Here is a 17,279-nt window from a genome sequence, read left to right on the forward strand (position 1 = left end):
GACAGGGGAAGGATTGGAATACTTGCAGCCCTCAGGCCACATAAAGCCCTTATTTTGTCATATTTTACATTTCTGCTCTTCTCTTTCAGAAAGCAGGTCACAAAGGAAGCTCAGAAGGTATTTACACAGTCACCTAAAATAGGTGATGAAATAAGAGTGGACGCTGGACTCATTTGAACTGGTGGATGTTGTTTTAAGAGACTGCTGCTCCTAGGAGAGGAGATGAAGGTGCTTTAGGTACCTACAGGCCCTAACTGTACCAAGCTTATTATTGCCCTGCGATGGATTGAGGGAGTTTGGATCATCCACCAAAAGCTGCAAAACTGCTTGGAAGCTCTGCTTGTATTGATTTCTTTTACTGAAACTGTTTGTTGTTTTGGAGTAGAGCGCCAAAACAGCAGAATGTGTAAAATTGGATATCAGCAAAGGTATGATACAAAACAGTTACATGTCCACAAATGTTTTACTTTAAACCAGTGTAATTAGCAATTCTGATGGTTTGCTCTGCTCTTATCTGTCTAATTAGATTCAACTACATTGCTAAATTTCCTTTGCAATCATTATATGTCTTTTCTGTGACATTTACGGTTAGTTAGGAATGGCCTCTGCCCACTAGTATGACACATGTAGAGTAAACCAATTACCAGCATGCAGTCAACCTATAGAGAAAGAGCATCAGTATAAAGAGTACAAGTCCATATTTTGAATTAGAATTACATTTGTGTGCTTATATTCACTTCAAATCTGAGTGGTACATATGCAATACAAGGTTTCTAGAGCGATATATGTGCCTCGCTTTTTTCACACTTTTTTTTTTAAGTGCGTGCAGGTTTTGTGCCTCTTTCTTGCTTTGGAAGTGTGTTAGACACTATTATGTTTAGTTATGTGCTTAAGAAATGTTTCTGCTATGTATCTAAAACTGCTGTTTTCTATTTTTTAGCTAAATGAATAAGAGAAGAAAAAACCCCAAACAACAGTTACCGGCACTACAAGCTACAAAGATTGGCCAAAAATACAGGAAAATGAAGAAAGGGTACCCAAACTGTGTAGACACTCTTTGTGGTATACTCTTGCTGCTGCAAGATCCTGTTTAGTAAGAGAGAGTGGAGTTTCAAAGGGGAGCAAAATGGCCAAAGAAGAGGTGCTCTTGGGTTTGCTGTGCCAGATGGAAATAGTGAGAAGAAATAGTGAATTGCTGCAACCACAATGGTAGAAACAAGGTTTCACAGCATCACAATGCCTGACTTGTTGACCTCAAGTGGATTGACCTCTGACAAAATGTCATTAAAAGTCTTTTGATAAAACCAGTCATTTTCCTCTGGCATACTGATGAGGTCACTTTGACCCTTTTTGAAGCTGTCTTTCATCCCCATCTTGCTCAGCATGGATGTGAGGTTGTATCTTTCTGCCTGTTTGATTGTCATACTCCCATACCTTTACTCTGTAAATGGTCCACTCTGAGTGGACCATTTGGGCATTTCTTGAAGATCAGTTCTCTTTCAGTTACATCTAGTAAAAAGCAGCACAATTTACAATCAGTGCTAGACTAAGTCCAGTTACGGATTTTTTACTCTGCAGGAAATCCCATTCAGCTATGTCCCCCCGGAAGATAATGAGACCACTTATCACATCTGTTGCAATAGAACTCTAAAGGGTTGGACTATAAATAACATTTAAAAGGGATTTTCTTGTGCCTATTACGTATGGCAAAATAAAACCTTTAAAAATATGGATGCATTTGTATTTCAGTTCTGAAGCAGGGGTTTTTTATGTGTCCTTGTCTTGAATACTAATGCTACACCAGCACTGTAAACTTTCTTGTCTTTATTATTGTGTGCTGTGTCTGCCATTTCTGCTTGTCATGAGGTCAGTCTACCATAGAGGTGCCAGGGATTATTTTATGAAGCTGAGATTTGCACTGGTAGGAAAAAGCCCCATCTTTCAGGATAAACTGAAAGCATGTTAATCTACTGTGTTTTGACAGGCATGGCATCACTAAGTGACAAGCAGTCCATGCTCACAACATGTTTGTATTGAGGCTTATCTTAGCAGTTTCCTGTAAATACTTCTTTCTTTAGTTTTCAAAGTCCTGGGACCTTTCAAGGAGGAGTTCATGGACCTGAAGTTACAAATTTTGATGACACAGAACAAACCCAGGGCTTCTTGAAAGCATTTATTTGGAAATGCAGTCATGTAGCACCTATTACTTGGCTACCTTGGAGTATTTTAGAAAGGTGATTAAATAGCATTTTCCCCAGTATGGAAGAATAAAATGGAACCATCTTTCAAAAGCACCAAGCCACCCTTTGTGGCAGACAAAAGAGAAAGGACAGTGCTTGGGAGAGCCCTTGCTGAGAGGAGCATTGGAACACCATGACCTGTTCATGGCATAGGAGCTGCTCTGCCCCAGATCTGTCTTCTCTTCCCTTCCCCCATCCAAGCCTGTTGCCTGCCAGCCTGTACCTCCAGGAGCCCCCAGACCTTCTGGAACAAGAACAGCAAGCATGGTTAGCACATTGCACTGGAAATTCAAAGTCCCAGGACTGCCTCCCTTGCTATATCCAAGTGTGGCATCCCAACCTAACAGGGGGAAATAATTGTAAAACCATGGTAACTAAAAGACTTGCAACTTTTTGTAACTTCCAGCACTGGCAGATGCACCTTCCAGATCTCAAAGGCCATTAACAAATGTGAGGAGTGAAAGTAACTGCAGCGGGCATGGCCCACATCTGTTGACCTAATTTGTCATCTGTATAGATTTCCTGCTTGCTAGGGGCATGGATTTGGGATGTTATAGAGAGGCTACTGAGGCTCATCTGTCCTCCCCCTGCTGCTCTTCCATGTAGGCACAAATGATACTGCCAGGGGTGACCTAGGAAGTACGAAGCGTGACTACAGGGCTCTGGGGGAAGTGGTCAAGGGCATGGGGGCCCAGGTGGTGCTCCCTTCAATCCTGCTGGTGAAGTGGACGGGCCTGAGGAGGACTTGACAGATCCTGTGGGTTAACAATTCATTGCATTGCTGTTGTCGGCAGCAGGGATTCAGTTTGGCCTCTGGCCATGGGACCTCTCTGTGGGTCACCAGCTTCTTGGAAGAGAAGGGATCCACCTGACTGAACAGGGAAAAGTATCTTTGTCAAGGGGCTGGCCAACCTGCTAAGCAGAGCTTTAAACTAGAAATGGATGGAGGAGTGATTGATTCCTCAACAAAAAAGAAGGTTGTGAATGTGGTAGGCATGCGGTGGGCCTGGGGTGATGAGAACTGGAGGGACATAGCAATCAACAAAACAGCTAAAGTGGAATCACTTCAAGCATAGGCATGTAAAGAATGAAGTGCCTGCAGAAGAGCCTTAAGGGAAAACCTCTCAACCCCTTACAGGGGAATTGGCATGCCTGGGTGCCTCTGACAAATGCCACTATACTAGTGCAGGCAGCATGGGCAACAAAGAGGAGCAGTTAGAAGTTTGTGTGTGGTTACAAGGCTATTGCCTCATTGGGATCATGGAGACGTGGTGGGATAGGTCACACGACTGGAGTGCTGCAGTGGAGGGATACAGGCTTTTTCAGGAAGGACAGGCTGGAAAGGCAAGGAGAGGGAGTTGCTCTTTGTGTGAGAGAGCAGCTGGAATGCACAGGGCTCTGCCTTGGCACAGGTCGGGAGCCAGTCGAGAGCTTATGGGTCAAGATTAGTGGGCAGGCCAACACAGGTGCTGTTGTAGTGGGTATCTGCTATAGAATTCCTGATTAGGAAGTAGATGAGGTCTTCTTCAAAGAACTGAAAGAAGCCTGGTCCTTATAGGGGACCACCCTGATTTCTGCTTGAAGAACAATACGTTAGGGCTCAAGCAATCTAGGGGATTTCTAGATTACATTAATGACAACTTCCTTGCACAAGTGATTGAGGAGCCAACAAGCAATGATGCTCTGCTGGACCTGATACTGAGAAACAAGGAAGAACTGGTCATGGATGTGAAAGGCAGAAGCCAAGGCTGCAGTGACCATGAGATGGTGGAGCTCAGGATCCTAAGAGGAAGGAGCAGGGCAAAAAGCAGGACTACAGCCCTGGTTCTCAGAGATCTTCAGAGATCTGCTTGGAAGAATCATGTGGGATATGGCCCTGGAGAGAAGGGGAGTCCAGGAGAGCTGGTGATATTCAAGAATCACCTCCTCCAAGCTCAACAATGGTCCATTCTGACAAGTAGAAAATCCAACAAATATGGCAGGAGGCCTGCATGGATAAGCAAGGAGTTCCTAACTGAAATCAGACATAAAAAGGAGGGGTGTAAGATGTGGAAGCAAGGGAGGTGACCCAGAAGGAGTATAGAGTTGCTGTCTGATCTTGCAGAGATAGGGTTAGGAAAGTCAAGGTCGACCTGGTATTGAATCTAGCAAGGAATGTGAAGAGCAGCAGGAAAAGAGTCTATAAGTACAAGACAAAAAGACTGGGGAAAACATGGGCCCACTTCTGAATAGTGCAGGGGAAACACTGACAGAGGACATGGAAAATACCTTCTGTACCTCAGTCTTTACTGGTAAAATTGCCCTTCAGGAATGCCTGAGACTAGAGCAAAAAGTCAGGAAAGGGAAAGACTTACTCTTAGCAGAGGAAGACCAGGTTCAGCAGCATTTAAAGAAATAGAACATACATAAGTCCATGGGGCCTGATGACTTGTACCCACAAGTGCTGAGGGAGCTGGCTGATATCACTGCGAGGCTTCTCTCAATTATCTTTGAAAGGCCATGGTGACTGGAAAAAGTTCCTGAAGACTGGAAGAGGGCAAATGTCACAACTGACTTCAAAAGATTCAGGGAACTACAGGCCCATGAGCCTGACCTCAGTCCCTGGGAAGGTGACAGAGAAAATCCTCATGGAAACCATTTCCAAAGGCATGAAAGACAAGAAGTTGATCGAGAGTAGTCGGCATGGATTTATGAAGGGGAAATCATGCTTAACCAACCTAAGCCTTCTAGAATGAGTTAACTAGCTTGACGGATGAGGGGAGAACAGTGGATGTTGCTTACCTTTACTTTAGTACAGCTTTTGACACTGTCTCCTATAACATCCTCATGGACAAGCTAACAAAGCGTGTTAGATAAGTGAACCCAGCCAGGCCCAGAGGGTTGTGATCAGTGGCACAATGTCCATCTGGAGTCAAGTCCCTAGTGGTGTACCCCAGGGGCTGATAGTGGGGCCAGTACTGTTTAACATCTTCATTAAAGACCAGGATGCTGGGACAGAGTGTACCCTCAGCAAGTTTGCAAACCATAGAAAACTGGGGGAGTGGCTGATACACTGGAGGGTTGTGTGGCCATTCAGGAGGACCCGGACACAGTGGAGAATTGGGAGGAGAGGAATCTTGTGAAGTTCAACAAGGGGAAACACAAAGTTCTGCATCTGGGGAGGAATAACGCTAGGCATCAGCACACACTGGGGACTGACTGGCTGGAAAGCAACTCTACGGAGAAGGACCCTGGGGTCCTGGTGGACAACAAGCTGACCATGAGGCAGCAGTGCACTGTCACAGCAAAGAAGACCAACAACATCGTGGGCTGCATGAGGGTGAGTGTTGTCAGCAGGCTGATGGAAGTCCCTCTCTGCTCAGCCCTGATGAGACCATGGCTGGAGTGCTGTGTCCAGTTCTGGGCTCTTCAGTATAAGGAAGATACAGTTTTCCATATCTTCCACCTGAACAGGGCCACAAAGGTAATTAACGGAGCGGAGCATCTTTGGTATGAGGAGAGGCTGAGCGAGTTGGGACTTACAGCCTGGAGAAAAGAAAGCTCAGGGAGATCTTATCTATGTGCATAAATACCTTATGGGGTGTAATGAAGAAGAAGGAACCAGACTCTTCTCAGCAGCGCTCAGTGAGAGGACAAGAGGCAACAGGCACAGATTAAAAATGTGAGATTCAATCTGAACACAAGAAAATACTTGTTTACTGTCAGAATGGTCAAACACTGGCACAGCTTGCCTGGAGAGGTTGTGTAGTCTCCATTGGTGGGGACAGATATACAGAACCCAACTGAACATTGTCCTGTGCAACCTGCATGTCCTGGTTTCAGCTGGGATAGAGTTAACTGTCTTCCTAGTAGCTGGTACAGTGCTATGTTTTAAGTTCAGTATGCGAAGAATGTTGATAACACACTGATGTTTTCAGTTGTTGCTCAGTAGTGTTTAGACTAATGTCAAGGATTTTTCAGCTTCTCATGCCCAGCCAGTGAGAAAGCTGGAGGGGCACAAGAAGTTGGCACAGGACACAGCCAGGGCACCTGACCCAAACTGGCCAACGGTGTATTCCATACCATGGGACGTCCCATCTAGTATAGGAACGGGGAAGTGGGGGCAGGGATTCGCCGCTAGGGGACTGGCGGGGTGTCGGTCGGCGGGTGGTGAGCAATTGCACTGCGCATCATTTGTACATTCCAATCCTTTCATTATTGCTGTTGTCATTTTATTAGTGTTATCATTATCATTATTAGTTTCTTCTTTTTCTGTTCTATTAAACCGTTCTTATCTCAACCCACGGGTTTTGCTTCTTTTCCCGATTTTCTCCCCCATCCCACTGGGTGGGGGGGAGTGAGTGAGCGGCTGCATGGTGTTTAGTTGCTGACTGGGGTTAAACCACGACACTGCACTAGCTGACCCTACTTGCGCAGGGGGTTGGACCAGATGATCTCAAGTGGTCACTTCTAGCCTGAACAATTCTGTGGTTCTGTAAGGGTTAGCCTGACCTGAGAGCCAGACACTTGTTACCATGAAAATAGAACAGGGAGGCACAAATGAAGCAGCTTCCAGTGTTGCTTGCAGTAGCTGAGCTCTAAACAGTGTTTCCCCCTGGATGGGTTCCTTTGCTTCTCTTCCACCCTTTTCACCTGCATCCCAAGTATGTCTTATACTGGAAGATGTGCTCTTTGGCATCATCTCCCAAGCAAAGCTGAGACTGGGAGTAACTTGGTACCAAAACCAGCCTGTTTGACCCTTTGCACCTCTCACCATCTGGCGGACACTGTGCCGTAGTTCCTCAGAGAGCCTCAGAGGTACTGCTTTGCAGAGCCCTGCAGCGTGGTCTGAGTGAGGGGATGCACAAAAATTAGCATGGGAAAACCTTTCATTTGTTTTGGCATGGAACTCTTCCCACCTCTTTGGGCAACTTTTGCTCTTACATGAAGTGACTCTTCAAACTGGGTATACACAATTTAGGTGCTCCCAGTAATTACTTATTGTTGAATACACACAGCAGAGAGATAGGGTTAACATGCTACAAGGCTAAGAATTCACATGCTTACCACCCTGATGAGTCTTTGCTGGCCAGGCATCGCTCAAGTGGAGGAGGGCTGGTCTTTGTTGCTCCCTAGAAGAGGCTCAGCCTCCATGTTGCTAGTTGTTGTCTTCCAATTCTTCACTTTTTTTAAATTGAGATTTTATACCTCCTCATGCAAGTGTTTCTCCTCCTGAAGCCTTGCTATGCTGACTACTCCATCCTGACAATAACTTCGCTGTTTGTGTTTTTACTTTTCTTTTTTGCATGGCCTTCACTTGTGTGCTTTTCCACACCTAAACAACAAACTTCTTAGTAAAGCTGAGTCATTAGCACACAACTGGGCTGCACCAGTATAGGTCCTGGATGACAGACAGCTGAACCATGAGCTGAGGGTTACAGGCAAGGGAGGGCACTGATTTTAGAAGCAGCACTTTGTACAGGGAAGAAGATGCAGGTATACTTTGTTGGGTGGAGATGTATTTCCAAATAGAGTATCTTTTGTGGAGATGGAGTGAGTTGTAATTATAGGTGGAATTTTGCTGAGAGTAAATGTTTTTACAGTACCTCCCTCCTGCATTCAAATCTTGTTGCCTTAGATAATGTTCTCCGATATGTGGTTGCTGCGTACCGGGATGGCTACAAAACTTTATCCTATTCTTCAGGGCCACAGGAAAGCACAACTGCTGCCCTCCCAAGCCAATGGAGGGAACTGATGTTGCCAGTGCAGCAGTGCTTGTTCACTATTGTACACGGGCAAAAGGGATGCTTGGAAGCTGCTCTTCTGGGCTATAGGCTCTAGTCAGACTTTTTATTTCTAGTGTGTTGTGATGGGAAAACAAGCCTCTTGAGTAGGTCCCGGGGTGGGGGGGCGGGGTGATAGTGCAATAACCAGTGGTCAAAAATTGGAAACTGAAATCTTAAAAAGAAAAGTTCAAATGCCTTGACTCAGTGAGCAAAAACTTGCTCATCACAGAGTTTAATTTGATTTGGTATGTTTAGTAAATGCCTTGGATAACATGCTGAATAACAGTGTTTTCAGGGCTGTTTGAAGCCTAGTGGAAATAAGACACTAATTTTGTCAGCTGTGTCAGCTTTGTCAGTGGGGTTGATTTGGAGTGGCAAGAATGGAAACGTGCTCCAGCCATGCACCTTGCATGATGCTCTGAGAGAACCAGGTAAGTCAGTGTCTTGAATAACACAAACACAACTCCAAGTTCATTTATTGGATTGAATGCGGATCATGGTAAAATTATGAAGTAAAGCATCAGTCAATCTCACTGGTGTTTCTCTCAATACCATGACTATCTTTGCCGAGATGCACTCCTAAGTTACATACTTCATCATAAATCATTACATAAATCATACACTGATCAATGATCCAGGTAGCAAGGAAACTGTGCAGATATTAGCCAGGAAACAGGTATAATTAGGTTAAATTAAGCAGATTGGAATTCTGGAGGTTTTAGATTGCATATCAATAAGAGGTAGCAAGAAGCATGTTGCTCATAGTTTTCTTAGCATTTTTGCTGATTGGAACTCTCAGCAACCTTAACCTACAAAGTTTAGAAAAACGAGGGAAAAAAGCAGGGTGATTAGAAGTCAGCAATTAAATGTTAAAGGCTGGACCATTTTCCCTCTCCACCTCATTTTTTCATGAAGCTGCAAGGGCAGGAGAGAATGAATGTAATGTGTGTATATACACACGGTGAGAAGACAGGGGAAGATAAGGGGCATTTTGAGATTATTCTGGGTTTGTATTAAATTTTGATAATTTCCAACAGTCTTTAAATTTGAAATAAACATAAGGAAACTGCATTGTAATGCAAATGCAGATTTCCCAGTGAGGAAAAGAGAGCCTATAGAATTCTACAGGTCTTTTTTTTTTCTTTCAGGGATTTTTTTCCTTTCTGGGACATTCAAGAGGGTGAACTGCATTTCCCTTGAAGTCAGCACTTGGCATGGGGCTAGATGATGGCCTGTGTGCAGAGGGCTTTTATGGCTCCACCTTACTCTCGAACAACAAAGCCAGAAGAGCAGGTTTGATGCAAGGGAGCAAAATTCTGCACTCTGTTTTCTGTGGAGGGCTGTCTCACTAGGACAATGGAAAGGAGCAGTAGAGGGATGATCTTTGAGGCACAGGGTGGTCTCTGGCTGCTGCCTTACTGGCAGGGGCTGGGGGTTGGGGGGAAAAAGGACATATATTTCAGTACATATGGCTACATGGCTTAAGGTTGAGCTTTTAACACTGCAGTTCACATTTTTCCATTGAACAGTGAACCTTGGGTGCTGTCTGGGAGCAAGTAATAACTCACTCTAGGGAGAGCAGAACCTGCCAAAAAAGAGGATAGTCTTGGAATTGTTGTGTCTGATGAAGAAGTGGAAAGGGTGGTCAACCTTAAATTTCAGAACATGGGGGAAATATGGACTTGTTAGTCCTATAATTGCAGTAGCAGCAGCTGCCTCAGTGCCATTCTCATCAACTGCAACAAAAGACTTGTGAATAACTTTGGAGATCAGCAAATCACCATTCTCAGCCATTCCACTGAAATCAGCATTGCCACTGAAGGCACTGTGCATTCCCATGCTGTCCAGCTTATCACTCATGTCATATCTCTCCTCCACTGTGAACTTGGGTAGGTACAGATCCACGGCAGTTTCGGTCATCTTCTTGGAATCAGTCCATTCAGCCAGCTTCTCATATGTCAGCTCTCTTTCCAGCTATCATTTAAGAAAGAGAAGGAATTTGTTTGCAAGGAAAAAACAATTAATTAGCTATGAATTAATCAATTGTATGGCAATTTAATGAATTAAACACTTTTAAAATGGCAAATTTAACATTTAGCTGAAAACATGAAATATAAATTGCTTTTACTGATGATCAGAGGCAGGGTGTACAACAAACATTTGAGAGTTAATGCTGCAAAGTTTTGAGTACCACCCCTGCCAAATTCAATGCAAAAGAAAGATAAGGCACTCAACACCTGCAGCTGAGGTAGTTCTTTCCTCTCTTTTAATTCAGTCTTGATGTGAAGGTAATTGCCAGGAGATTGTCAGCTGTGCAACTGACACGGTTTGGTCCAGTTCCATAGAAACAGGTGTTAATATTGCACATATTCCCCTGGCAATTTTAAAACAAATTGCTTCCAGCAAAATCTTTCACTGCCACTCTGTGTCCTGGGCACTATGTCACCAGGGTTCAGCTCAGATTAAATGGAGAAGAGCAATGAATGATATTCTTGACATGATAGACGCCAAGAATTTAAGAGTCTTGCAATTGTAGTAACTACAGTGCCAGATCGCATTATTGCAGCAAATGCAGTCTCACCAAAATCCTAGTTTTTTAGACAGTGAACAAATAGGGAGGAGCAGGGGGGTGGGGAGCAAACAGAATGAGAACAAGATGGTGAATAAACTTCCAGGCCACGGAGAAGAGGTGTCTATTATCTCAGGAAGAGGCTGTGGCTACTCGTGCAGTACTGTCCCTCCTGAATGTGCAATGAAGGGAGATTTAACCCTTACAGTCATGTAGTATTGGGTGTCAGTCATGGGGCTGTTGAAGACCTAAGCATCTGATTATGCACAGTGTTGACTGTCTTCAGTTCTTAGCAAACTAAGAGCACTCAGCATGGAGGAACTTTCTTGGGATTAGATAAGTATTAAAGGAAATTAATTCAGCTAGCGGAGGAGATCAAACAGCATATCCTCCAAGGGGGAGATATGGTTGCCAGCCTGTCCTTTTTTTTTTAATGACTGGGTGGTGATACAAAATAGATGTAGCATACTTTTTTACCTGTTCAAGACCCGTAGTGCTGTCTTTGATGTCGTCGGGAAGGAGGATGAACATACTGAGTTCCTGGTTCACATACGGCAACTCAATCATTTTGAAATTCATTGTTTCCATGATAAGAACTGAAAATGTATGTCTCATGTACATCATTTTCACAGGCTTGGTCTTGTTCTGTAAAGTATTTGTTTATAAGTAAGAAATCATTCCTTGAAAGGCAGGATGATGATGACTCAGTGCAGTGAAGGGAGAGGAAACTTTTGTAAGCAACTTTTACAACAGTGATCTGTCATTCATTTTCCAAAGCTTTTCTTGACTGGACAATATTGCTTATCTTGGTGTTTGTCCCAGAGCATTTTGTTGGGGGCTGAACGGACTGATTTTTCTCTTCTCCCCAAAACATGCACAGCAGCCCCCAGAGAAGGGAGGAAGAGAGTTAGAAATGTCTGCAAGGAATGAGGGGATGGAGCAGGTATGGGACATGGCCTTACAACACTACAGCAGAGAAGCGGCTATGGTTTAAAAGGACAAGTGTTGTGCAGTTTTTCTGTGGTCTCTTCTCTCTGGCAATAAAAAGTGACTAGCTGATTGCTCTTTATGTCACAACCCTTAACAGAAGATAACACTAATGTCTGAGCAAAGGGGCTCATGAAGAGGGGAGTTCCTGGCAAGCAGTCACCTTTGCAGGAGCATGTAACCTCTCTTAACATCTATGTCCCTTCATTCAGGGAAGCAGCCGATGTATACGTGCTAATCAGAAGGCAGAAGCTACAGTTGGTGGAAATTGCACAGAGCTCTTGTCTTTTGATGTGAGTTCATTGACACCTCTTCTGGATACATGCCATTAACATTTCTTCTAGTCTCGCCCAACCATGCACCCACTCAGGGTACCCTGTTGCAGCTGTATTTGAGCAGGTATGCTTGCGCCCAGCTAGGCTGCGCAGCACAGAGGCCCAGGTACCGTACTCACCCATGACATGGCATATAGTTCCTGTGCATGAAGCTTGGACTCTCAAAATCATGCTTTTAATATCTGCCCTTTCAGCACTGTTTTACAAAAAGGTCCTAAGTGACTCTAGTGCTTTTGGAAACGGTAGCTGTTATCTAGAGCACATTAACATTTACACGAGCAGCATCTTAGTGTTGCAGTGAGCTGAGCACTGACACATTTTGCTGTAACCAGCTATTCACAGAGAGTCTAGTTACCACAGGGATACCTAAAAGACTTATGAAATAATGGAAAGATTTCAGCAGTAGCTGTTGTCACCAGGCTGTTTACGGCAAGAAGGGTACTGGAGGAGCTTACCTTGCTCAGTCGGAAGGGTTGCAGATCTGTATTTTCTGCCCAAAATTTCGTTTCCCATTCCGCCTTGAAGTAAATGGCATTTACCAGGACCAGTTGGGTGGCGCTTCCCACATCTTGTGCATTCAGCAAATTCTTGATTTTGCCTTTTGAAATCAGAAGAGTCAGGTGTCATTCCAGTGTAGCACAGTGAGGATGTTTTGATTGTTTTTTCTCTCAGTTCAACTCCTTAGTGAAGAAGTCCATGCCTCCATGCCCTACTCCCAAAATTACTCCCCTGATACAAATCGGTTAGTTTGTTTACAGTTTCCAAAGCTGTTTTCTGCCCAGTTCTCCTCCTGGCTGACAGGGATCGACTTCCCTGGGTGACTTCCCCCAAAAAAGTCACAGCTTCATGGCAAGCAGCTGGAAGCAGAAAGCCATCTACTGCCTCACCAGCTGGTTATGCCAGGTAAAAGGAGGCCAGCACCTCTGGCCAGTGCAGCATGGTACAGCTAGGTAGGCACCCCTCCCCGCCTTGGAGCACACTGGTCTGCAGAGGTGTTTCTCCCCTCTGTCTGCTCTGCCTGTGGTGCATGGGTGCAGCACCAGGGCAGCAGTCGTGCTTGAGGAGCAGCTGATGCAGAGCACAGCAGAGTCAATGGGAGTCTCCCCAAGGAGCTCACTGAGGTCTGGGTCAGGTATTTGAAGCTGCTGAAGTGCTGCTTTTTCTCTGTCCTCCCACTGCATCTCTGCTCACTGTCCATATCAGAAGGCATGACCTGGCTGCTGCAGTAGCACGTGGGGAAGCAAGGGCGCCTGCCCAAAGGAAATGGCAGGCTGACAATAGGACAGGAAAGACGTTGGGGTTGAGCTCAGCTTACCCTCAGTTTGTTTTTCAACCCAAGCGTTGATTTCCTTTCTGGATTGTTCTGGTGCTGTCTTAAAGTTAACCTTGTGTGGCTGTGCTTTGTAGTAGTTCTTACTGAGCTGTATGTATGTCTAAAAAAAAGAAAGAAAAAAAACCCCAAAACCAAAAACAACAAAAAAGGAAGTCTTATACCATACAGGATTTTTCAGTCCCAAAGGGAAGTTGTTAGCTCTTGGACTTCCTAATAGCTTCTTGGGCCTAGAGGACTGCAGCATCTTGCCTGTTACTCTCTGTTGGACTGTGAGCTAACAGATAAGAAATAACAAAAGAACAGAAAGTTCCCTTCTTTTGTTCCCACTTTTACTTGGAGAAGTGAGGAAGGCTGTGCACATTCCATGGATGTGCTTATTTGAATGTCTCATTTACAATTGTAAATTTTGGGTGTTCCAATAATAAAGCCATGTTGCATGAAAAGGAGTCCCTTCACTTCAGTCAAAGGGTAATGCATCCTTAAATACTGTGAGCAGACCGAATGGTATTCTCCAGTTATCACTGGAATCCAGGGCTCTTATTTACAGTATTCGGGGTCAGCTTCAAACCTGTTCTACTGATGGCAAGTAATTAAAATGAGAAATATTTTTTGCCCCTTTTCTTACTCGTCTCTGAGATTTAACTTACAAGGAGTAATGGGAAGGTTTTTTCCACATAAATGCGGTTGGCACTTCTCAGCGAGTAGGTGCTTCTGGGTTTGTTGATGGCAGTCGTGACCTCTTTGAAGCTAGCATGGATATCTTCAGCTTGCTTGTACTCAGGATCCTTGGAAAGAGAAACCATACATTCAGCAATTGCATTTTTGCATGAAGTTTTCAAAACATGCTATGATGTGATGTATGTTGGAGAAGGATTTGGTTTCCTCTCTCTTACTTTTTATTTTTCCAAGTTTACCACCACTGCGATTTGCAGGGCTCTGTTTATGACTGGATTAACTGATTTGCCATATAGCAAACCTTCCAGACTATCCCAGTGACTTGTCCTTCCATGCTACTCAGAGCCTGAGTGAGTGAAAGGAACTGAACTTGAACCCGTTGTGAAGTATGTTGGGGTTTGTACTTTAAAGAGGAGGGCAGACAAGGAATACTGGACTCCTAAAGCTGTATCTGGACATTTTGATGCTGGAGATTCTTTATCTTGGGATTTCAGTTCTAATAGATACCATTTTTCTTCTCTTTGGTCTCCCACGAGAAGGTCTGGCCACAGAAGAAGAGCCTTCAGCTCCTGCCGCTTCAGTGAAATGAAGAACCTGCAAGCAGAGTTTCCACAGGTATGAAATAGGCATAAAGGAACTGGTGTGACTTAAAGCCAAATGGGGATCAAATGGTTGTCTTGGTTTGCTCCTTATGAGAACTCACTGTGCTATCATCTGCTGCTTAGGTGACTAATCAAAGGGATGCTGAAGCTGTAGTATATGTAAACCCCATAGAGTAACAATGAGTAGCACTGTCCCCCTCCCAGAGCATCGACGCAGTGCTCCTGTCTGCACGCTGCAAGGCTGAACCCCTTTCCACAGCTGTTGCTTTCAGCAATAGCAAAGTGTTTGGCAAACCCAAACAGTTCTCCCCACGATAATGGTACAAAGGCATCTGAACGGGCGTGCGGTGACACAGAGGAGAGTGCTGGGCAGTGCTGAGCACCACAGCTCCCTTTGAGCCAGCGATGTGCCCGTGTGGCATTAGGAAGTATTGGGTCGGGGGATGTGGAGATGCTAAAGCGCTTCCTATTTTCCTGCTGGATTGTCAGGCAGTTGTTTAGGAAAGCATAAATCAAGATAGAAAGAGGCATCCTGGCCAGGGGAGAGAGGGAGGGTGCTGGGATCTGCAAGCCTCCTGCCAATTAGTTAGGAGCTACTGACATCAGCTGTTTGCTTCTCAAAGGGAATATCTCATCTGTAACAGAATCATAGAATCACAGGATAAATCAGAAGGTGTAGAATAGTTTAGAAGAAGTCAGGTTCAGAGAACCTCTGTGCTCAGCATGCGATACCCACAGAACACTTTCTCTTAGTGGAGAAGTGGGGAACCTGCTATGAAATGAATAAAATTTACCATTCACTTGTTACGTTCTGTGGTCTCCCATGGTTCCTTGTCATTGTGGTGGCAAGTTTTTCTAACACTAAATTTTGCAGCCAGTACAAGAGCCAGGTATTGTATGGGGTGTGTGCTTCGTAGAGCAACCTACCTCTGCCATCTCTCTTGCTGTATTGCCTTTTGCACCCAGGTACATCAGAGCCAGAGCAGATGATATGCTCCAAGGGGAAAAGAAAATGTTTTTGCCCTTGTTGTTCTCATTCAGCTTGTTGAAAAGATCAATTGTAAACTTGCCAATTGATGTTGAGACCAGTTCCATTGCTACAACCTGGAAAGAGGCAAGAGACAGAATTGTACTATTTGAATTATTACAATTATTTATGCAGTGCATATTAGGGAGAAATGTTACATGTGCAATACAACATATTGGCACCCACTAAAACTAATAGCCTAGTTCTATGTTTTATCTTCCACACAGAGGTTGTTTGCCACCTGTTAGGAGCAGCAATTTCTTTTAGGTTTTTTTTGTTAACCAGATAATATTTTCCTATAATTGTACATATGTCCTCTTTTATACAGCTACAGTTTTCTTTGTGTTTCTTTCTGCCTTTGGTTTTCAAAAATATGCAGATTTGTAAGCTGCCTCTTTTTCTTCCTTTTTGTCCTTAACTAATGATTTATCAAAGTAATGCTCCCAGGGGAATTTAAATGCAGTTTTAGTACGTAGGTTCACAACATGCCCAAGTTTCCCACTACTTCATTTTGGATCTGTATAGAATTGAGAGCTGATACTGAGAAGAATTTAAGCATAATTCTTAGGCTCGTGTGCTTTTCCTGGCCAGCCACCTATTCTGAGTAGTATGAATAGCAAAGCTATTATTTGCTTTTAGATTGATGGAGTTTTATTCATTATGTGTACCTACCACCCCTTCTGTATGTTCCAGCAATTTTATTTTCCCCAGAAACTAGCAGATTCCTTGAGGTTATGAGAATTCCAGACTTGAAGATATCTGCCTCATGTTGTTTTCCAGTCAAGAGACCAGAAATGTTATTGTTGTTGTTGTTGTTATTTATATCTATGGAATGGAGCAACAGAAATTGTGGGGCAATCTCTGAAGTCTACAGGTATTTATCAAGTGTTTTGTTGCCAAACTACTACAGTTCTTTTGACAGTCAGTGTGCTGTCAGTACCAAGTCTGTACCACAGAGTGATTTTCTTTCCTTGGAGAACACAACCAAGAGAGCATCAGGATGGAGATTTCTCTGTTTTCCGCTAATGAATACTCCTCTGAGTCCCTGGCCTGATAACATGAAGTGCTGTGCCTTTGCCAAATGAAAATGGCCTTTTCTTCACGTGAAGTATGGGACTCCTTTATCAAACTGAAGATTTTAATTTATAAGACAGTTACTGCCCTAAGAAAACCATCCTTCTTCTGATCAATTCTGCCTGAAATTAGGAGTTTTCATTAGCCTCACAGATTTATTTTCTCTAAGGGTTGACATCTAGAAAAACAAGAGGCAAGAATAATGCACTATAACACTGGTATATTATAATTTACCTATACGGTCATGCAAATTACAGATCACTTTTTAAAAGCTTCAGAAAAGTTACTTAAATTGGTTTAAATATTTACCTCTGATCCTGTGAGACAGACGACTTAGGTCTTGTCCTCAGTCAGGTTCTGCGTTTGTGTGTTAAGCAATGAATAAATTTAGAAATATATTACTGCTTGCACCTCCCTTTCCTTCTCCCTTACGTCCAGGTTGTTTCCGCCCACTCAAAGCTCCTTTCTACCACATCCCCAAAAGATCTTATGTAATTTTGTCCTCTTTGTTGACCTTGTCACTTTTCAGTTTTAGACATTTCAAAAGGACGATGGAATTAAAATCTCAGCTCTATTGTTACACCACAATAGTCTACTGACAGGACAGCAGAACAGTTTACCCATTCCAATGGTCTTCTGGTGTTGTGGAGACAACTGGTCTGTTGTTTAAAA

General features: G+C 43.8%; 1 protein-coding gene across 2 annotated transcripts; it reads right to left on the minus strand.

Annotated features, from left to right (window-relative positions):
- Positions 1-8,449: 8,449 nt before the first annotated feature.
- On the minus strand, positions 8,450-17,086 carry LOC128138852 (heterochromatin-associated protein MENT-like). Of its 2 annotated transcripts, none has more exons than XM_052780483.1 (8): positions 16,917-17,086; positions 15,434-15,610; positions 14,412-14,498; positions 13,877-14,014; positions 13,212-13,329; positions 12,352-12,494; positions 11,052-11,219; positions 8,450-9,979 (listed from the first exon to the last, which is right to left on the minus strand). In XM_052780483.1, exons 2-8 carry the CDS (start codon positions 15,599-15,601, stop codon positions 9,575-9,577), a joined length of 1,227 nt encoding a protein of 408 aa, XP_052636443.1. In that variant the 5' UTR covers positions 15,602-15,610; positions 16,917-17,086; the 3' UTR covers positions 8,450-9,574. The 2 variants fall into 2 exon arrangements, with proteins under 2 accessions (XP_052636443.1, XP_052636434.1); XM_052780474.1 differs by having other exon boundaries at positions 15,434-15,638; positions 16,917-16,969.
- Positions 17,087-17,279: the final 193 nt, after the last annotated feature.

This window comes from Harpia harpyja, chromosome 1 (assembly GCF_026419915.1).
Source record: "Harpia harpyja isolate bHarHar1 chromosome 1, bHarHar1 primary haplotype, whole genome shotgun sequence".
Lineage (NCBI taxonomy): Eukaryota > Metazoa > Chordata > Aves > Accipitriformes > Accipitridae > Harpia > Harpia harpyja.

Coding starts and splice junctions, on each gene's coding strand:
- LOC128138852 (XM_052780483.1), bottom strand. CDS start 15,601: ATGGAACTGGTCTCAACATCAATTGGCAAGTTTACAATTGATCTTTTC. Junction 14,499..15,433: donor CAGCAAGAGAGATGGCAGAG/GTAGGTTGCTCT, acceptor CTCTGCTTGCAG/GTTCTTCATTTCACTGAAGC. Junction 12,495..13,211: donor GGTTGAAAAACAAACTGAGG/GTAAGCTGAGCT, acceptor TGATTTCAAAAG/GCAAAATCAAGAATTTGCTG.